Here is a 17454-nt window from a genome sequence, read left to right as displayed (position 1 = left end):
TTCCATAGGCTCTAACGATTGGTGGCTGGCCTGTTGCGCGGCGCTGATTGGACAGCGGCGGACAGGCTAACGGGATGGCCCCGCTTTCGTCCCGCCCCGCTGCTTGGGCTGACTGGCGGAAGGGGAAGTCGGCGGGCAGGCGGCGGTGGGGAAAATGGCGTATCAGAGCCTCAGGCTGGAGTACCTACAGATTCCACCGGTCAGCCGTGCCTACACCACCGCCTGCGTACTCACCACCGCTGCTGTGGTGAGCAGCTGCAGTGTCAGCTTCTCATTATCCGGGCTGGATTTGACCGGGTCTTCAGGAAACTGGGGTTTGGGCCTTGGGGAAGCCCAGATGGGTTGGTCTCAGGGGTGGGTGGAGGTGGACAGGGCTCCCTCCGGGGTTTGGAATGGCTCCAAGAGTGCTTATCCAGTGACCCGAGAAGGGAGTACAGCAACATGAGGGATGGAGGATCAGGACTTCAGGTCAGTTTCTGAGAGATGAAGGCCAAACCCGCAGCAAATCCAGGGCAGCCGGAGCCGCCTACCCAGAAAACGTGTCAGAGAACTCTGGTGATGGCCAAGTGGTACCGCGGCGACTAGTGGGAGGAAAGCCAGCTTAGTGAAGAAGTTTAAGTTATCGAGAGGGAAGAGTCTTGAAATAAGGAGAGTGTGGATATAGAGGTTGGCTGGAAGTACCCAACCTTGACAGTGGCAGGGTCTTGGGTCTCGGTGCTTTTGTGTGAGTTGTGAGTTGCTTCATGAAACTTGCAGGTGATGCCTGTGTAATGGACAGAGTCATAGCAGCTGCTTTTTACTTGTATGTAATCACCACCTGTCTCCCATGCCCTCATGTCATCCTCAACTTTTGCAACATAAAACAGACTTTTATTCTGTGTTAGATATTGGAGATACAAAGAATTGTACCAGTTATGGAGAATTCTTTACTAGCCTCTTTCTCCAGCCTTAAAAGATTCGGCCTAAGTGACAGAGTTGGAATAGATAGGCCTACTAATCCTTTGTTGTAAATGATGAAATATTGTTTCTTGATTGATTTGCTTTAAGGAGCTCTCTTTCTATTTCAGCAGTTGGAATTGATCACACCTTTTCAGCTGTACTTCAATCCTGAATTAATCTTTAAACACTTTCAAGTAAGTGGTCCATCACAACAATGATTGTTTCTGTTTTTAAACTTATTTTTCTTTTTATTAGCAAACCCTGCCATATACTATTTCAAGAAAGAATTCAATGGGAATATTTGATTATAAGTCATATTGTGAGGGGTATAAAGCAGTGATTCTGCAGCCTAATTGGGAGATTCTCAAGTTCCTCATCATGGACCAAATCAGAATCACCACGGGTAGGAAATAAGAATCTGTATTTTTTTTTTTTTGAAGTTTCCTGCATGTTTTTGATTTGAGATGTTTAGTTCCTGTATTTAGGAATCACTAGTTCAGAGTTATTATATTTGAGAGGACCAACTAGCTGCCCAGAGAGAATCTCACAGGATTGATTATGCCCTTATTTTGTTTGCTTACCACATGATATACCCACCACCACCTTGGCGTTATCAGCTGTGGTCCAGTTCTGAAACTCAGCTCTGTTAGGGCTTTTAAATGAATTCATCTTCCAGGGATAATCATACTAACAAAACGCCAAAAGACCAATATGTAAAACAACAACGTGCCAGTTTATTAGACTACAGTGGGACATAGTCCTTTCCAATAATTAGAATGCTAAAAGAGAGTTGTATTTTCCTGCTCCGGGATGTTTATATAGGCTATCGTTGGAGTAGAAGAGAGACCCAAAAGCCAATAATTTTGCCTCTACACACACTATTCCCTCTGTCTCAAATGTGTTTCATTTACTTTATACCCATTGAGCTCCAGTTTGCCTTTCAAGGCACAGGTTTTGTGTAACCTCAGATTCATTCTCCTTTGTTTTTAGAATATCTGTAAATACTTCTTTTAGATCATCTCCCATCACATACTTGCACTATTTATATGCTTGTCTCCTCACTAGGCTGAAGACTCTAAAATCCTGGATGCAGTTAGTATGTAGAACTAAGTGTTTTAACTTTAATAGTTACCAATTCTTAAGAATTTAATGATGGATAAAGCAGTTCAGGAGACTCTTGTCACTATATTCTTCCTTCAGTACTCACATGGCCTTTGCTAAGAGCTGTATCTCCATACAGATATTACTTCCAAGTTAATACCTGCTTGCCTTAATTTTGCCTGGGGTTAAACTCTTGATACCTTGTGTCTGCGTTAGGAGTTTGGGGTTTGAATTCAAAGTCGCCCTTTAATAGCTGTGTGTCTGTGAGCAAGCCGTTTAAAAAGTATTCACATCTTTTAGTTTCCTTATATATGAAATAGGGATAGCAGTAACAGGATTAAGTCGCATAAGATAATAGAATATTTTAAAACACTTTAAAATATTAAATGCTTTGCCATTGTGAGTAGTTCTTATTGTAGGGTTGGGTAGGGAAGAGTATATCGGGGTTTCTAACAAGAAAATAAATGTTTTTATATTTACCAGTTAGACTAATTATTAGAGCATTAAGTCTTTACTTGTAGGGAGTTGGCTATTTGTTCAGCCAAATCCGAGTATTTGCTCTAGAATTATCTTTACTCTAAGCGTTTTGGACTGCCTAATATAGAAACATTTCTTAGCAATTTATATTAGATCTCTGGAGTTTGTCTCTGATATCTCAAGACTATTCATTACATTATAATACTACATTTTTGAAAGCACTGTTTTCTATTATGCAAATTAACCTAGTCTCCATCAAACTTTTTTCATAATTTACCTGACCATATGGTGTGGGCTTTTTTTTGTTAAGACAATCATAATTTCAAATTTTCTGTCCCCTTATCTTTACAAAATTCAAGGGCTCAGTGATATTCAGACTTTCAACTAAAAGCAGCACAAAAATACAGTGTCAGGTTGTGTGCCTCATTTTTTTGTTCAGAACATGTTATCTATCCATGGCTTTTCAACCATTGTAGTCATAGGATATCTCTTTTGTCTCAATATGGAAATGTTTCCCAGTATATTTTATTTAATCTATATTTCTCTTGATTTTTTTTCTCTTTTAACAGATATGGAGGCTAATCACCAATTTCTTATTTTTTGGGCCAGTTGGATTCAACTTTTTATTTAACATGATTTTTCTGTATCCTTTATTAAGTGGGGTTAGCATAAAAACTTCAGGTTTACTTAGGAAATACAATATTAAATTGAAACTATTAATAGTTATTTTTGTTACCATCTTAGCTGTAAATTCTAGGTTCCGGCTTAGTGGTACACAAAATTGTTGTCAGATAGTAATGTTTTAAGAGTATTTGTAGGTCACTGTTCAAATGGGAGATATTTAATAAATGATTACATTTCTGCCCAGAAGTCAAGGGAGAGGAGATGTGACTTAATTGAGGCATACTTACAAAATAACATCAGTAGATCCCAAGTGGAAAAACACAACCTTAATACAGTGATATAGGTTGGAGAGTGGGTTCATTGACAATGGAGAACTTGAGATCTCCTTGTATCTTACTTGTTGGTCTATTGGCTGAAAAGACAGCACCATAGTATCTTCTGGGCTTGCCATGTTCCAATTTGTTGAAAGAGAAAGAGTTGTTCTCTGATTATATAATACCTGGGGCCCTCTGGATTAAGAGGACAGTTATAAGTCAAAGCACCTGCAGTCAATAGAGGGCCATGTAGGGGTGATAGGATTCTTGCACTAGGATGGGTTCCTGTGTCTCCTATATGGTATACTGGTAAGTTTCTAATAATTTTTTTTTTATCATAATGCATCTCATTGATCAAAGTATAGACATGCTTAATCTACCCAGCCTGAAAAAATAGGTTCTCACACAAGGCTTCTTGATGGGGATTTCTTCCAAGTTAGGCTGTGAAAAAACAAAGGTGATGTAGATTATGGTGTGGTTGAACATGAAAAGATGTTACAGATCTGAAAAGGTTTAATAGGTAACTAGTTTAAAAGGATTAATGGCATGTTTATGCAGTGTCTGGCTTAACTGTTTAGACAAACTGTTTTCTAAAATATGAAGCTGGTCTTCACCCTGCCTAAAATGCCTGGTAAAAGAAAAGTAACCATACTACTACTCATAAACATTCTTATAGAAATGAAGGCTTGACTTCATACAGATAACATGGAGTGCAGGTGTACTTAAATGACATACTAAATTTTACTTTCTTCACGTTTGTGTGCTTAACATTTTCTTAACTTGGAACTTAAGATATCGTTACTGTCGAATGCTAGAAGAAGGCTCTTTCCGAGGTCGGACAGCAGACTTTGTATTTATGTTCCTTTTTGGTGGATTCTTAATGACCGTATCCTTCAACAGAATAAATACAGGCAAATGTTAAAGAACATCCTTTCTCTTCCTAAAGCTTTTCATGTGTCTCCCACAATTCACTGGATACTCTGAACAGATCAAAGTAGATCTCCAGATTTTAGCTTCAGGGTACTACTATTTATTTTATAGCACACTTTATAGGACAACTTTCTAAGTCTAGAGATTGAACAGGATGCTTTTCTACTGTGAGCCAGTCAGGGGAACTTGTAACTCATGTGGGTTACTACGTGTCTTAGATACATTATTGTTGATGGGTGTACTTACTCCACTTTTAAAAGAAGATAAGACATTTATTTGGTTACTATCAAAGCTGATAAATTATTTTTTAAAAAATAATAATTGTCATTCATATAACAGACTTGAATGTAGTCCTGTCTAACAAGATGGTTTTGCTCCCTCTGGCTTTATTCACCTTTGTAAAGGTGCTAATGGTGAGTAAACTTTAATGCAATTATTGACCAAATAATTAATGCATTTTCCAGAGAGGGAAGAACTTCATGGTAGCAGAATAGTACTTTGAAATAGATACAATCCAGGTGATTTGACCTAAGCTGGTTTTTACCTGATTGCTCGGGGAAGTTATTTTCAGGCTTTTTTTCTCCTAAAGATGAAAGTAGCTAATGCTCAACTTTCATAATTCAAACTTCTGTTAAAACACAATCCTTAGTTCTCTTGCCCAGTCTTCCCTATTACACTTTTAATGTTGATATTTTCCTTAATGTCATCTGCTAGATTTTTGGTTTGTTTGTGAGCTTAGTTTTCTTGGGCCAGGCTTTTACAATAATGCTTGTCTACGTGTGGAGCCGAAGGAACCCTTATGTCCGCATGAACTTCTTCGGCCTTCTCAATTTCCAGGCTCCCTTTCTACCCTGGGTACTCATGGGCTTTTCCCTGTTGTTGGGGAACTCAATCATTGTGGACCTCTTGGGTAAGAGTCTTATCAGTATTTCTTATATTATTTTACTTACAAACTTACTTAGTTGCTATTTTTCACATTTTATCTAGCCTTCACATAATAGCTGTTATGGGATCGTTTGATAGTTAAATGCTAAAAGACTACAATATTGGGGGTTTTTTTTAATTTTTAATAATATTTCTTCCCAAATATGAAGAATTTATGTTGGTAGATTTACCTACAATCAATATTTTAACCCTCACCCACTTTTATTTCTGGTTGATTCTAGGTATTGCAGTTGGACATATATATTATTTCTTGGAAGATGTATTTCCCATTCAGCCTGGTGGAATAAGAATTCTGAAAACACCATCTATTTTGTGAGTGTTTAACACCGGGTTACATGTTTTTTGCACATAAATTAGAACAGAGTTCATGATTTGTGTATTCTTGATGCTCCCATAGCTCCTGGCACACATAGTTCAAGTCAGTAAATATTTGCAAATTAAGCAGTCTGGGTGCAGTTGAGCATTTGTATTGGGTAGGAGCAGACAGTGCCAGAGTTGTGGTAGGAGACAGGTTAATAGGCTCAGGATGTCTGAGGCTGACGCTGACTTGGCGAAGCTGTCCCAGATGACTGCTAGCACCTCCTGGCCCAGGGAGGAGCCTGCTGTTTTCAGAAAGCTGCTGAGTTTAGAGGTGAGTTAGCAAAGTAGGCAAAACTGACCAGAGAAAAGTTTTTAAGGTTGAATGCCTGACCTTCCAAACAGGTGGTAAAGATGAGCAGTGAAGTAAAGTAGAAATAGATTTGGGCTGTTTCACCGACCAGCTATGTGATTTTAAGTAAATTCCTTCTTTTTACACTTCATTTTTCCTGGAGGTAGAGCTTGATTTATAAGCCCTCTTTCTACCCCAGAATTTTGTGCCCTTGGGCTATACTGCATTAAAAAGGGTTAACCTGAAGAATAAAATGTGAATTTTTATTATAAAGTGTTGGTTGTAGAATGATTAAGTAAAAAGTAAAATATTTATTCCATAATCCCATCACTTAGATTAACTTTTTGGTCTATATTCTTCAATCTTTTATTGTCTGTGTAATTTTTATAAATGCTTTTTTATAATCTTTTAAAGTAGTATGTCAGAATCATTTTCCATCATAAATATCCTATAAAATTGTAACAACTGCCCTATGTTATAAATATAGCATAATTTTACAAATCCCATTTAATGGACATTGACATGAGTTCTTCCTTTTCCCTTCTAAAATTGGAGTGATGAACTTCCTTACCACTAAATCTTTGCACACATCTGTGATTATTTTCAAAGGATAAATTTCTAGAAGTAGAATTGCTGTTTTATTTATTGTCAAATTGCCATCCAGAATGAATGTTGAAGTTTACATTTCTACCAACAATTTCTACCATTTCCCTACATCTTCATCAAATGTGGGAGGTATTTACTCATATTTATTACTTTCCTAGTTTGATAGCCATAAGATGGTGTCTCGTTTTATATATATATATATATATATATATATATATATATATATATATATATATATAAATATATATATACATACATACACACACACATACATACATATATATGTATACATACATATATATGTATACATATATACACACATACATGTATATATAGACATATATACATACATATATATATGTATACATACATATATATGTATATGTGTGTATATATGTCTGTGTGTATGTGTGTATATATATATATATTTTTTTCAATTTTGAAACAAAATTGCAAAGAGTACAAATGACCTTTTTCCCCTTAGGTATTTGAAAGTAAATTGTCAATCTAATGCTCAGTGACCCCCTTTAACATGTATTTTCTATAAACAAGGACATTCTTCTACAGTTAAAATCAGGAAAGAAATGTTAATCCTCAAACCCATCTCCACACTTGGCAGTTGTCCTAATAATGTTCTGTATAGCAGAAAAATCCAGTTCAGATTCAAAAGTTGCATTTAGTTATGTCTCATTAGTTTCCTTCAGTTTGGAACAGCTCCTTAGTCTTTCCTTGACTTTTATGATACTGACATTTATGAAGATTATAGGCCTATTTTGTAGAATTTATGTTTGTCTAACGTTTCCTCACATTTAGGTTCAGGTTTTGCATCTTTAGCAGGAATAGAGAAGTGACACTGCGTTCTAACTGCATCCTGTTAGAACAGAATTTTAGTGCATTGAATTTCTCAAAGTGGTAATAATCACTTTGATAATTAAGGGATGACTGTGAGGCTTCTCCACTATAAGGTTACTTTTTTTCCTTTTATAATTGTTTTGTTGGAAGGTACTTTTGAGACTATGTAAATATTCCTTATTAATATCAATTCATCTATATCTGTGTGAATTCATGGTTTCGTGTTTCGTTCATGGATTATAATCCCTTATTATTGTTTATTTTCCCCCCAGCTTTATTGAAATATAATAGACAATTAGTTGCTCATCTTTACATTGTACAATTCAATGGTTTTTTTTCCAATTATAGTTGGCATATAATAATATATTAGTTTCATTTGTACAGCATAGTGACTAGAGATCTGTGTAACTCACGAAGCAGTCACCCCACTAAATCTAGTACCACTCTTCCCCCTTACATATTTATAACATTGTTGACTGTTTTCTTTATGCTACATTTTATATCTTCATGATTATTTTGTATCTGTCCATTTGTACTTCTTAATCCCATTGCCCTTTTTCACCATCCCCCCCCAACCCCTTCTCCCATCTAGTAGCCCTCAAAATATTCTCTGCATCTATGAGTTTATTTCCATTTTTGTTGTTGTTGTTATTTTGTTCTTTAGATTCCACGTGTATGTGAAATCATATGGTATTTGTTTTTCTCTGATTTCATTCAGCATAATACCCCCTAGGTCCATCAAGGCAATATCTTTTTCCATCCCTTTCCTTTTAGTCTGTGCGTATCTTGTAATCTGAAGTGAGTCTCTCGTAGGCATTACATGTAGGGGTCTTGCTTTCTTATTCATTCAGCCACTCTGTCTTTTGGTTGGAGCACTTAATTCTTTTCCATTGGAGGCACTTGTTAATAGATCTGTGGTTATTATCATTCTTTATTCCTATTTTAGATACACGTTTTTTCTTCTTAAAGAAGTCTCTCTAACATTTCCTGTAATACTGGCTTGGTGTTGATGAATTCCTTTAGCTTATTTTTGTCTGGGAAACCCTCTATCTGTACTTCAACTCTAAACGATAGCTTTGCTGGATAAAGTATTCTCGGTCTTAGATCCTGGGTTTTCATCACATTGAATATTTTGTGCCGAGCCCTTCTGTCCTGCATAATTTTTTTTTTAAGAAATGAGCTGTCAGTCTTATGGATGCTACCTTGTAGGTAACTAATTGCTTTTCTCTTGCTGCTTTTAAGATACTCTTTTTGTATTGAACCTTTGGCACTTTAATTATGATGTGTCTTGGTGTGGGCCCCTTTGAGTTTATTTTTTTTCAAGACTCTCTGAGCTTCCTGGGATAGTATGTCTCTTTCTTTCACCAGGGTAGGGAAGTTTTCTGTCATTATTTCTTCAAATAGCTCTTCAATTTCTTGTTTTTTTCCCTCTTCAGGTACCCCTATGACATGTATATTGTTACCCTTAATTTTGTCTCAAAGGCTCCTGAAATTATATTCTTCGTTACTTTTTTCTTGCCATTCTGTTCCCCATCCTCTATATCAGTGGTTCGATCCTCTTCTTTATCCACTCTGTTGTTTCTCTCTAATATACTCTTCTCAGATAATGTATTCTTCCTTTCTGACTGGTTCCCTTTTATAATTTTCATTTTTATGTTTCTATCTCTTTGTTAAAGTTCTCACTGAGTTCATCTATACTTCTCTTACTTTCGTTGAGCATCTTTATAACCAGTGTTTGAACTCTGCATTTGTTAGATTTCTTGACTCCATTTTTCCTTGATCTCTGTTGTGTTCTTTCATATGGTTTCTGCTGCTTTGTCTTCCCATTTTGGCTTCCTTTCTGTGTCCGTTTCTATATACTGAGCAAAGCTTCTAAGTCTCGTGGTTGTATTAGTGTAGCTTTGTATAGTAGTTGTCCAGTGGCACGGTCCTGAGGGGCGTTCAGCTGCAAGCTAAGTTTAGCCCTAGCCTGTGCCCCTCTGGGGCCATGTGTTAAGATTCAGCAAGCAATCCACAGATGCTGTGCTTATAGTTGCCTCAAGAAATCACACCAGAAACCATGCTCAGCTGCCACCACTGTGTATCTTGGAGCTGTTCAGTAAATGGCACAGGACTCTCCAAGGATACAACTGGATTTGGCTTGGGAGGGACTATGAGTTGGGGGAGATAGAGTTTCAGGGAACCTTCTGGGCTGAGCGACCTCTGTTATCCAGTTTGATGATATCTCAGCAATCACTGTGCTGCGTCAGCACACTGGGAACGGGGAGGGCTCACCAGTGGATACAGTCAGCACTTCTGCCTGGGAGAGAGCCTTGCTTCCAGCCTACCCTCACTCCGACAACCCAGTGTCCCCCTGTAATTCCCTGGTGCCCCCCAAGCAGCTTATCCAGTACTGGTGCTCAGAGTGAGAAAGTCTGCACTACAAAAGTCCGGTCACAGACACAGCCCCTTTAAGAGGAATGGCTGTAGCTGCCATAGCCTCTGTCCCACTCAACTGCTCAGGATCGAGCAGCCTTGTGTCTTCGTCGCTTCCAGCCTTCTTTCGTTAGAGGGTGATTTTTTATTTCTCTCCCTAGTTATAGGGCTTCTGTTCATCTAGACCCCAGATGACTCTGCTTGTTGTTTGTTCCATGTTTCCGTCACAACTTTAATGTCGCAAGAGGGGATGAACAAAGCTTCTAGCATTTACACCATTCTGCCTGGTCTCTATTATTGTTTATTTTGATGCCTGTATTTCCTCAGATTTGGCCAGTGGTAACCCCTTCAAACTGGCTCCTAAGTACTTTTCAATATGATCCCATTTTTTCATTTTTGTTTTTAGCAATTTATTGTTTTCTGGCCTGACAAGATATCCCAGGCTCGTCTTGTGCACTCCTTGATCCAGGCCTAGAATCAGCTATTTCTTCAAGGAGCTCTAGTTCCTTTTTAGTGGAGAATGGTATTTAGAAGCCAAAATCTGGATGTGCTCATTACTTTTGAAGTGTTACTATTCCTAGGTCCTCTCAGTGAACAGATCAAGGGAATTATATGTATGCATATGTGTGTATCTACATCTATATTTTTAGATCTACGTATTTTTTATAACATTTGTTTATACTGATAGTCCTGGCTCTAGTACAACTCTACATGATTCCTGGTAGTTTTTTTCTTTCTGTAGTCTTTCTCTAATATTTTAATATGAAAATTTCAAAATTTACAGAAAAATGGAAAAAATTTTATAGTATCATTTACTCACCACATAGATTCTATAATTACTATTTTACTGTTCTTGCTTTTCATACATCTATCTATCCTTCTTTCCATTCCAGTATACTTAATTCTCTAAATACTTTAGTACGCATATCATTAACTAGAGTTCTTTATATACAACAACGTACATAAATCTCAACTGTGTCAACTAACAGGTTTTCATAAATGCACACAGCTATACCAAAATCCTATCATGATAAAGAAAGTTACCATTACCCAGAAGGTTCCCTCATGTCCCTTCCCTGTCAGTCCTTGCCCCCATCCCCCAGAAACAATCACTATACTGATTTTGTTCCTCCACAGATTAGTTTTGCATATTCTAAAACTTCATGAATGGAATTATACAATGTATATGTACTGCTTTGTAAAAGGCCTCTTTCATTCACCATGTTTTTGAAATGTATTTTGTTGCATGTATGAGTAATTGTTTCTTTTTGCTTTTTTTTTTTTTTTTTGCTTAATATGTATTCATTGTGTGAATATGCCACCCCTTTTCAAATTGCCCTATTCTTACTGGCTGTGGAAACCTGATTCTTACTATCATTAATATATTTACCTATTTAATTAACACCCCCATATGTAACAAATTTTTTCATCACTGTGTCCCCCTCCCCCATGTGGATGCCTTGCTCATCCTGCTCTACCTCAGATTTCCCATGTTAGGCTGCCCTCTTGTGGGAATGCCCTCCTTACCTTTCTCAAGCTCTGACACTCTGCACCAGCCCACCTCCATGTGTGCATGTCTCAAATGGTCTCTTGCCTCCATATGCTAGTGTACTATTCCCCTAATTCCCATCCTGCTCTGGGCCACTATGGCTCCCCTCCCCTACATGGGCACCTACATTGTTCCACCCCACCTTGTTTGGGAAGTAAAAGGGGTTTCGTTTTTAACATGCATTCCTTTAATTATTGTGAAAGCAAATATCTTCGTGTTTGTTGACCATTGGATTTCTTTTTTGAATTGCCTGATCAACGCTCTATTTTTCTATTGTGTGTGTTTTTATTGTTAATTTTTAAGAACTAATGGAGATGTTGAAATTTAGATGCTTTTCCTGATCGCAGTATAAAAATAGAAGTTTTCAGATTCACTTCTAATTTTATCAACTGTGGGCAAGTACAATTAGAAATATGAATGTAAATAGAGGATGGTGTTTTAATGGTTAATTCTTCAGGGAAATTTTGAATGACCACATAATAGTATTTTTTAAGTTTTTGGACATTTACTTTCCTTCCTATGCTCTGGATAACTTTTCTTGGAGTAACTCATTAATTTTTTAAAATTTTGATTGTTATAAAATGCACATAATATATAATTTACCCTCTTATTATACATTTTAAGTGTATAGTTCAGTGGCATTAAGTACCTTCACATTGTGCTTCTATCACCACCATTCGTCCATAGAATTCGTTTCATTTTGCAAAACTGAAACTCTGTACCTATTATACACTAACTCCCCATTTTCCCTCCCCCAGCCTTTGACAACCACCAGTCTACTTTCCGTCTCTATGAGTTTGACTACTTTAGGTTCCTCATTAGTGAAATCATACATTTGTCCTTTTTTGACCAGTTTATTTCACTTAGCATACTGTTTTCAAGGTTCATCCATGTTGTAGCATGTGTCAGAATTTCCTTTTAAAGATTGAATAATATTTCCTTTTAAAGATTGAATAATGGTATGACGTGTATACCATTTTGTTCATCTGTCAGTGGTTGTTGGGAGACATGTTAAATTTAGTGAAGATCAGTAGTGTGATCTAATTTTTGTAAAATTACATATATAAAAGTTCTAGAAGAATAATGAAAACAACAGTGTTTCTTTCTGGGCATTTAGGATGTTTTGCTCATATATATTTCCTGTTTTCACTACAACTAACATGTGTTGCCTGTCTTTTAGGAAGGCTATTTTTGATACACCAGACGAAGATCCAAATTACAATCCACTACCTGAAGAGCGGCCAGGAGGTTTTGCCTGGGGTGAGGGCCAGCGCCTTGGTGGGTAAAACGGCAGTGCCAATAATGAGACCCAGCTGGGAAGGACTCAGTGCCATACCATTGGGATTCTTTTATCCTTTGTGTTGCAAAAGTGTGGACACTTTTGACAGCTTGACAGATTTTTAACTCCAGAAGCACTTTATGAAATGGTACACTGATTAATCCAGAAGACATTTCCAGCAGTTTGCCAGTAGTTTCTCACTACACTGGTACTCAAAGTGTAATCTCTTGGAGCCAAAAAACTGAAGAAACAAATACCCTGCCACCTCTAACGAACAAGTACATGAGTACTTGAGTTTATGGTGTAAGGCAGAGATTTTTCTCCTCCTCTTCTTTGATAGACGAGGCCATGGTGTAAATGGAAGTTCCAGAGAGGGCATAATAAAACTGAATTCCATCTCTCTCTCACTGAATTAAAGCTTTTGTGTGTGATCTTTTAAATTATGATAATGTATTTTAGCTCTCCTGCATAGGTCTGAGCTCAGAGCAGTTTGCATACCCACTCTTCCTGTCTTCACAGCTTTCAACTAGATTTCATTTCAAGATTGGAAATATGTGTCTGATATACTGTGGCTGTATATACTTCTTACTAATTCAGAATGCCAGCTCCAGTAGGAAGAAAATTCATTACTGTTATCCAGATAGTTTGTTCTCATCTGGGTTTTGCAAAACTTCAAGTTGTCAGACAACATGGGAAAAGGTGGTGGTGGTGGTGGGAGAGTGTAGGGTGGTTGTTACAGCAGCAGGAGTTCAGCAACAGGAGAGTCCAGCTATAGGCAGAAAGCTAATGTGGCATCTTATTTATTCTGCTTGCATTTCTCCATTAAGAAATACCCAGGAAAAGACAGGTAATGGCCACCTTTTTGGAAAGCAACAGGAAGATCTTCTGCAGACTTGGGAAACAAGTTAGAATGTTGACTTTGGAGCCAGATGAACAGGCACCAGTTAGGGATACATTTCTCCTGGGCCTTTGACTGACATTTGTCATTTGCTTCATGAAAAACCAAAAAGCTTTTTAGAGCTAATTACCTGATTTACCTTCTCAATCGAGTAGAAACTAGCTTCCACAGAAATGGACACTTAATAGCTGTGGTTCAATAAATACTCATCCAAAATATTAACTTCCCTGGCTCTTAGTAGGTTTGTATTCACACTGGCTAAGTAATTCAGAGAACCCAGAGACTAAAATGGACACCTAAATGCCCAGAGAGTATTTCAAATAGTTTTAATAAACACCATGTAGGCACAGGACTATTTCTTAAGTAGTTCCAGCCTGGTTAAGTGGTAGTTTTCTAGGGTGTGAGATTTTCTTCAAGGTGAAGTTTAGATTAAACATAATAAACATCCTAAATGGGAATTTTCAGATTGTGAAATGAAGTGAATAGTGTTTTAGCATCTTTAAATGGGATATGCATAACAATGGAATTTAAATATACATGTTGCTAGTTGGTAACTTCCTGAATATAATTGTTGCAGTTTTATGGAGTGTGGGTTAATGGGACTGCCTTTTTTCCTTAGTGGTTTAAAAAAAATCTTAAAAGTCAATCTTGGAATGTATAATCCTTATGGGATTCTTAAATTTTGTTAGATCTTAACTCTGTTCAAGAAAACTGGAATTTAATTAGAATTTTTTTTAATTGTATATTTTGAGGCTAGAAATAGGTTTCTCTAGTTATATTTGTTCCCCCTTAGTTAACTTTGAGTTATCCAATTCATGGAATTTTTGTGGTAAAATTTGAATCCTGAAATTCATTCACTGACCATTTACGTAAGGAATGTCTGTACATATTAATGACTGGGTAAAACATTAAACAATTTTCTTTTATGGGGGAAACAAATTTTGAATTTATCAGCTAATCACAGGAGATTTTGATTTCTCTAATTCTATGGGATGAGAATTCCTAGTGGTAGGATGCCATGCTGTACTACTACACAGCCCTGGGCAGTGGTAATTTCAATAACTGACCTTATAAGTTTGGCCAGTCTCACTACCACTATCCCTAGCCCTGTGTTGCTTAACAGGTTACCTAGGTTTACCTGAACATAAAGAAAAGTTCTCACTTCTTTTCCCAGCTTACCTCATTCTTAATTCTTCCAGAACACCCTTCTTTTTTGTAATGCAAGTCAAAAGTGAGATTTAATATATGAAATTTTTTGACCAATTTACCTGACATAATTTAAGGGATTCCTGGATTTTACCAGTACTATGAAAAAGCACACCTGACTAAGGCATAGTTTTTTTGTTGTAGAAATACAATATACGTTCATTTTTTTTAAATGGACGTGCCAATTGCATCTCCATAGGAGATACATTTTTTATACATTTTGGTGTGTTTTTTCACTATAGATTTCTATTTGTTTCTCTTTTCCACTTGTTCTTTTTTCTGTGTCACTCTTATATGTCCTAACATCTTTTATACCTCTTGTGTAGTCTTTCTAAGCAGAGAGTACCCAAGTCCTGGATCTTGGTAAAGTAACCTTCACTCTGTCTCTGGAGCCTATGGAAATTAGGAAATATTGAGCTATTGGCATGTTGGGTAAGGGGCTTAGAATTGTCATCTGTCCTTGATCACCTGCATTTTATATTGCAGCTGTGCTTTCCTTTGACAGGTGAGTGTCATCTGTGTTGTCACAATACTTTGGTTGTTTTCAGTGTTCTGTAGGATGTCCCTTAAATTATTTGCATATTACATGAATTTACATCAAAGTTGAACTTTTTACAATCAAGTCACTTCTGTGCTCAGAAATCCATGATGACTTCTTAGTCCCCATATCAAATGCATACAGTTTGTCTTCCTTTGAACCTTTCTTTCACTTCTACCTAACAGGGACCTCAATTTAAGTTTCTTCAGTCCTTTAAGGCCTGGCTTCTTTCCTGGCTCCTCAAATCTTGACTCTAAGGTCTATTTCATTGTCTTTCTTCTTTGAATCCCTATAAAGCTTCAAGTCTGTATGACATACTCTTACACCAAATTATATATTGTCTTGTACTGTTTCTAGCTGGCACATGTATATTAGTTTTGTCTCCTTCATAAGAATGTAAGCTCCTTAAGGGCAGGGACCATGTCTTAAGTTTTTGTATCCACCACAGTGCCTAGCAGAGTGCTTGGCACATGGGTGCTGAATAAATACTTACTGATCAGCAAACTATTATCTGGTATTTTTAATTAAAGAGGGAATCATGTATGTGTGTGCAAGTATATATATACCTAGTTGCTGAGGCTTATGATTGTCTCGAAGGAGGATGGAGTAAAACCCAACATGATCAAGGTCAGTCGTTTGGTGGTCAGGCAAGCAAACCAACAATAGTGACCACCAACATATCATGATGAGACGTCCACAGGCCATTGCAGAGCAGTTAAGAATGAAATGTGACCATTCACCGTTTAGAAGAGGCCAAATATTTGAAAAGTTAATAGCTTGTAATCATCTGCATGTGAAAGCCACTTAACAACAAGACTTTCAGAGGGCTTACATTTCAGATTGCTACTATTGGAGAGGGGAGAGGGAATGTGTGTAACACTGCTTGATGCCTGTATAGGATTTTATTTTTTAACTCAGTTTGCAGAAAAGCTGGCCAGAGTTTATGGATGAGTTGCCTACATATGTAGTTTATTTATCTGCACCATTTAAAAATATTTTGAGCCAACATTTAAAATTGACAGATTTCACATGAAAATCTTTATTTTTCGCTTTTCTTGAAAAAAAAGGGAAGATCTGGCAATGCCCAACCTGCATGGCAGCTATTGCTTGGAGGTGACTAGTGGCTTCCTTTAGGTGTTCTCTATCAAGGTTATTTAGCTCATTTATGTTATGTACCTGGACCTTTATAATCATTTGGAATGTAGGTCTCCTCCATTAGGTTACTTTGGAAAGTACACTGGGTAAAAGAACTGAGGTCTGTCTTACATACTAAGCCAAAATTTGACAGTTAACAGTTACTGTATGGTCCTAATATTTGTATTCCCCCAAAATTCACATGTCAAAATTCTAATGCCCGATGTGATGGTATTAGGAGGTGGGGCCTTTGGGAGGTGCTCATGAGATAGAACCCTCATTAATGGGATTAATGCCTTATTAAAAAGCTCCAGAGATCCCTATCCCCTTCCATCTAATGAGGACACAGAAAGCAGCAATGAACCAGGACGGGAGCCCTCACCCAAAGGCAATCATGCTGTTGCTTTGACCTTGGACTTTCCAACCTCCAGAACTGCGAGCAATAATTTTGTTTGTAAGCCGCCCAACCTGTGGTACTTTGTTACTGAAGCCTGAACAGACCAAGAGTTACTTTCCTTTTTAGTTTTGGGTTGCCTTTCTAAATATTTAAAGGTAGGAATTGAAATTTTGTCAATTTATTTTTAAACATACCTGCTAGTAGTTCGACATGCACATTTTCAATAACCCCTGGTCACTAAAGTGTCAGCAACTAGAGGAAAACTACCTCTGACCTGAAGGAAAGGGGAAGGAGAATTTTAACAGGTTCACAAGCACAAGTTTCATGGAGATAAACTTCAGAGGATGCCTGAAGTCCTTCACATAGGTTGAAGCTTATGAATTCTTTGAAAATCATTTCTTGTATGCAGAGCAAACAGTTGCTTACCAGTCTTTCTGTGGTGAATTAGCAAACCATTGAGCTTTGAATTTAGGAGGAGAAGGAGGAATTAATTTTATCTGATTTTCCTTTCTGGGATTCTGGATCTCATTGATTGGTGTTTGTGTAATGGTGGTGGGGAGCACTGCCCAGAACTTCGGAGTCTGGCAGGAATTGGGGAAAA

The 17454-nt window shown here is 37.3% G+C and overlaps 1 protein-coding gene across 3 annotated transcripts; it reads left to right on the top strand.

Moving 5' to 3' along the window:
* Positions 1-8: 8 nt before the first annotated feature.
* DERL2 (derlin 2) lies at positions 9-15826 on the top strand. 3 transcript variants are annotated; one of them, XM_016133739.2, is made up of 7 exons: positions 104-247; positions 1068-1133; positions 3087-3160; positions 4248-4341; positions 5100-5295; positions 5552-5642; positions 12582-13097. In XM_016133739.2, exons 1-7 carry the CDS (start codon positions 155-157, stop codon positions 12685-12687), a joined length of 720 nt encoding a protein of 239 aa, XP_015989225.1. In that variant the 5' UTR covers positions 104-154; the 3' UTR covers positions 12688-13097. The 3 variants fall into 3 exon arrangements, with proteins under 3 accessions (XP_036078548.1, XP_015989225.1, XP_015989226.1); XM_016133740.2 differs by having other exon boundaries at positions 113-247; positions 1071-1133; positions 12582-15826; XM_036222655.1 differs by lacking the exons at positions 3087-3160; positions 4248-4341; positions 5100-5295; positions 12582-13097 and having other exon boundaries at positions 9-247; positions 5552-5617.
* The last annotated feature ends 1628 nt before the right edge of the window (positions 15827-17454 follow it).

This window comes from Rousettus aegyptiacus, unplaced genomic scaffold (genome assembly GCF_014176215.1).
Source record: "Rousettus aegyptiacus isolate mRouAeg1 unplaced genomic scaffold, mRouAeg1.p scaffold_m13_p_6, whole genome shotgun sequence".
NCBI classification, from domain to species: domain Eukaryota; kingdom Metazoa; phylum Chordata; class Mammalia; order Chiroptera; family Pteropodidae; genus Rousettus; species Rousettus aegyptiacus.
The sequence above is the reverse complement of the archived record's forward strand: the minus strand, read 5'-3'. Positions and strand labels throughout refer to the sequence as shown.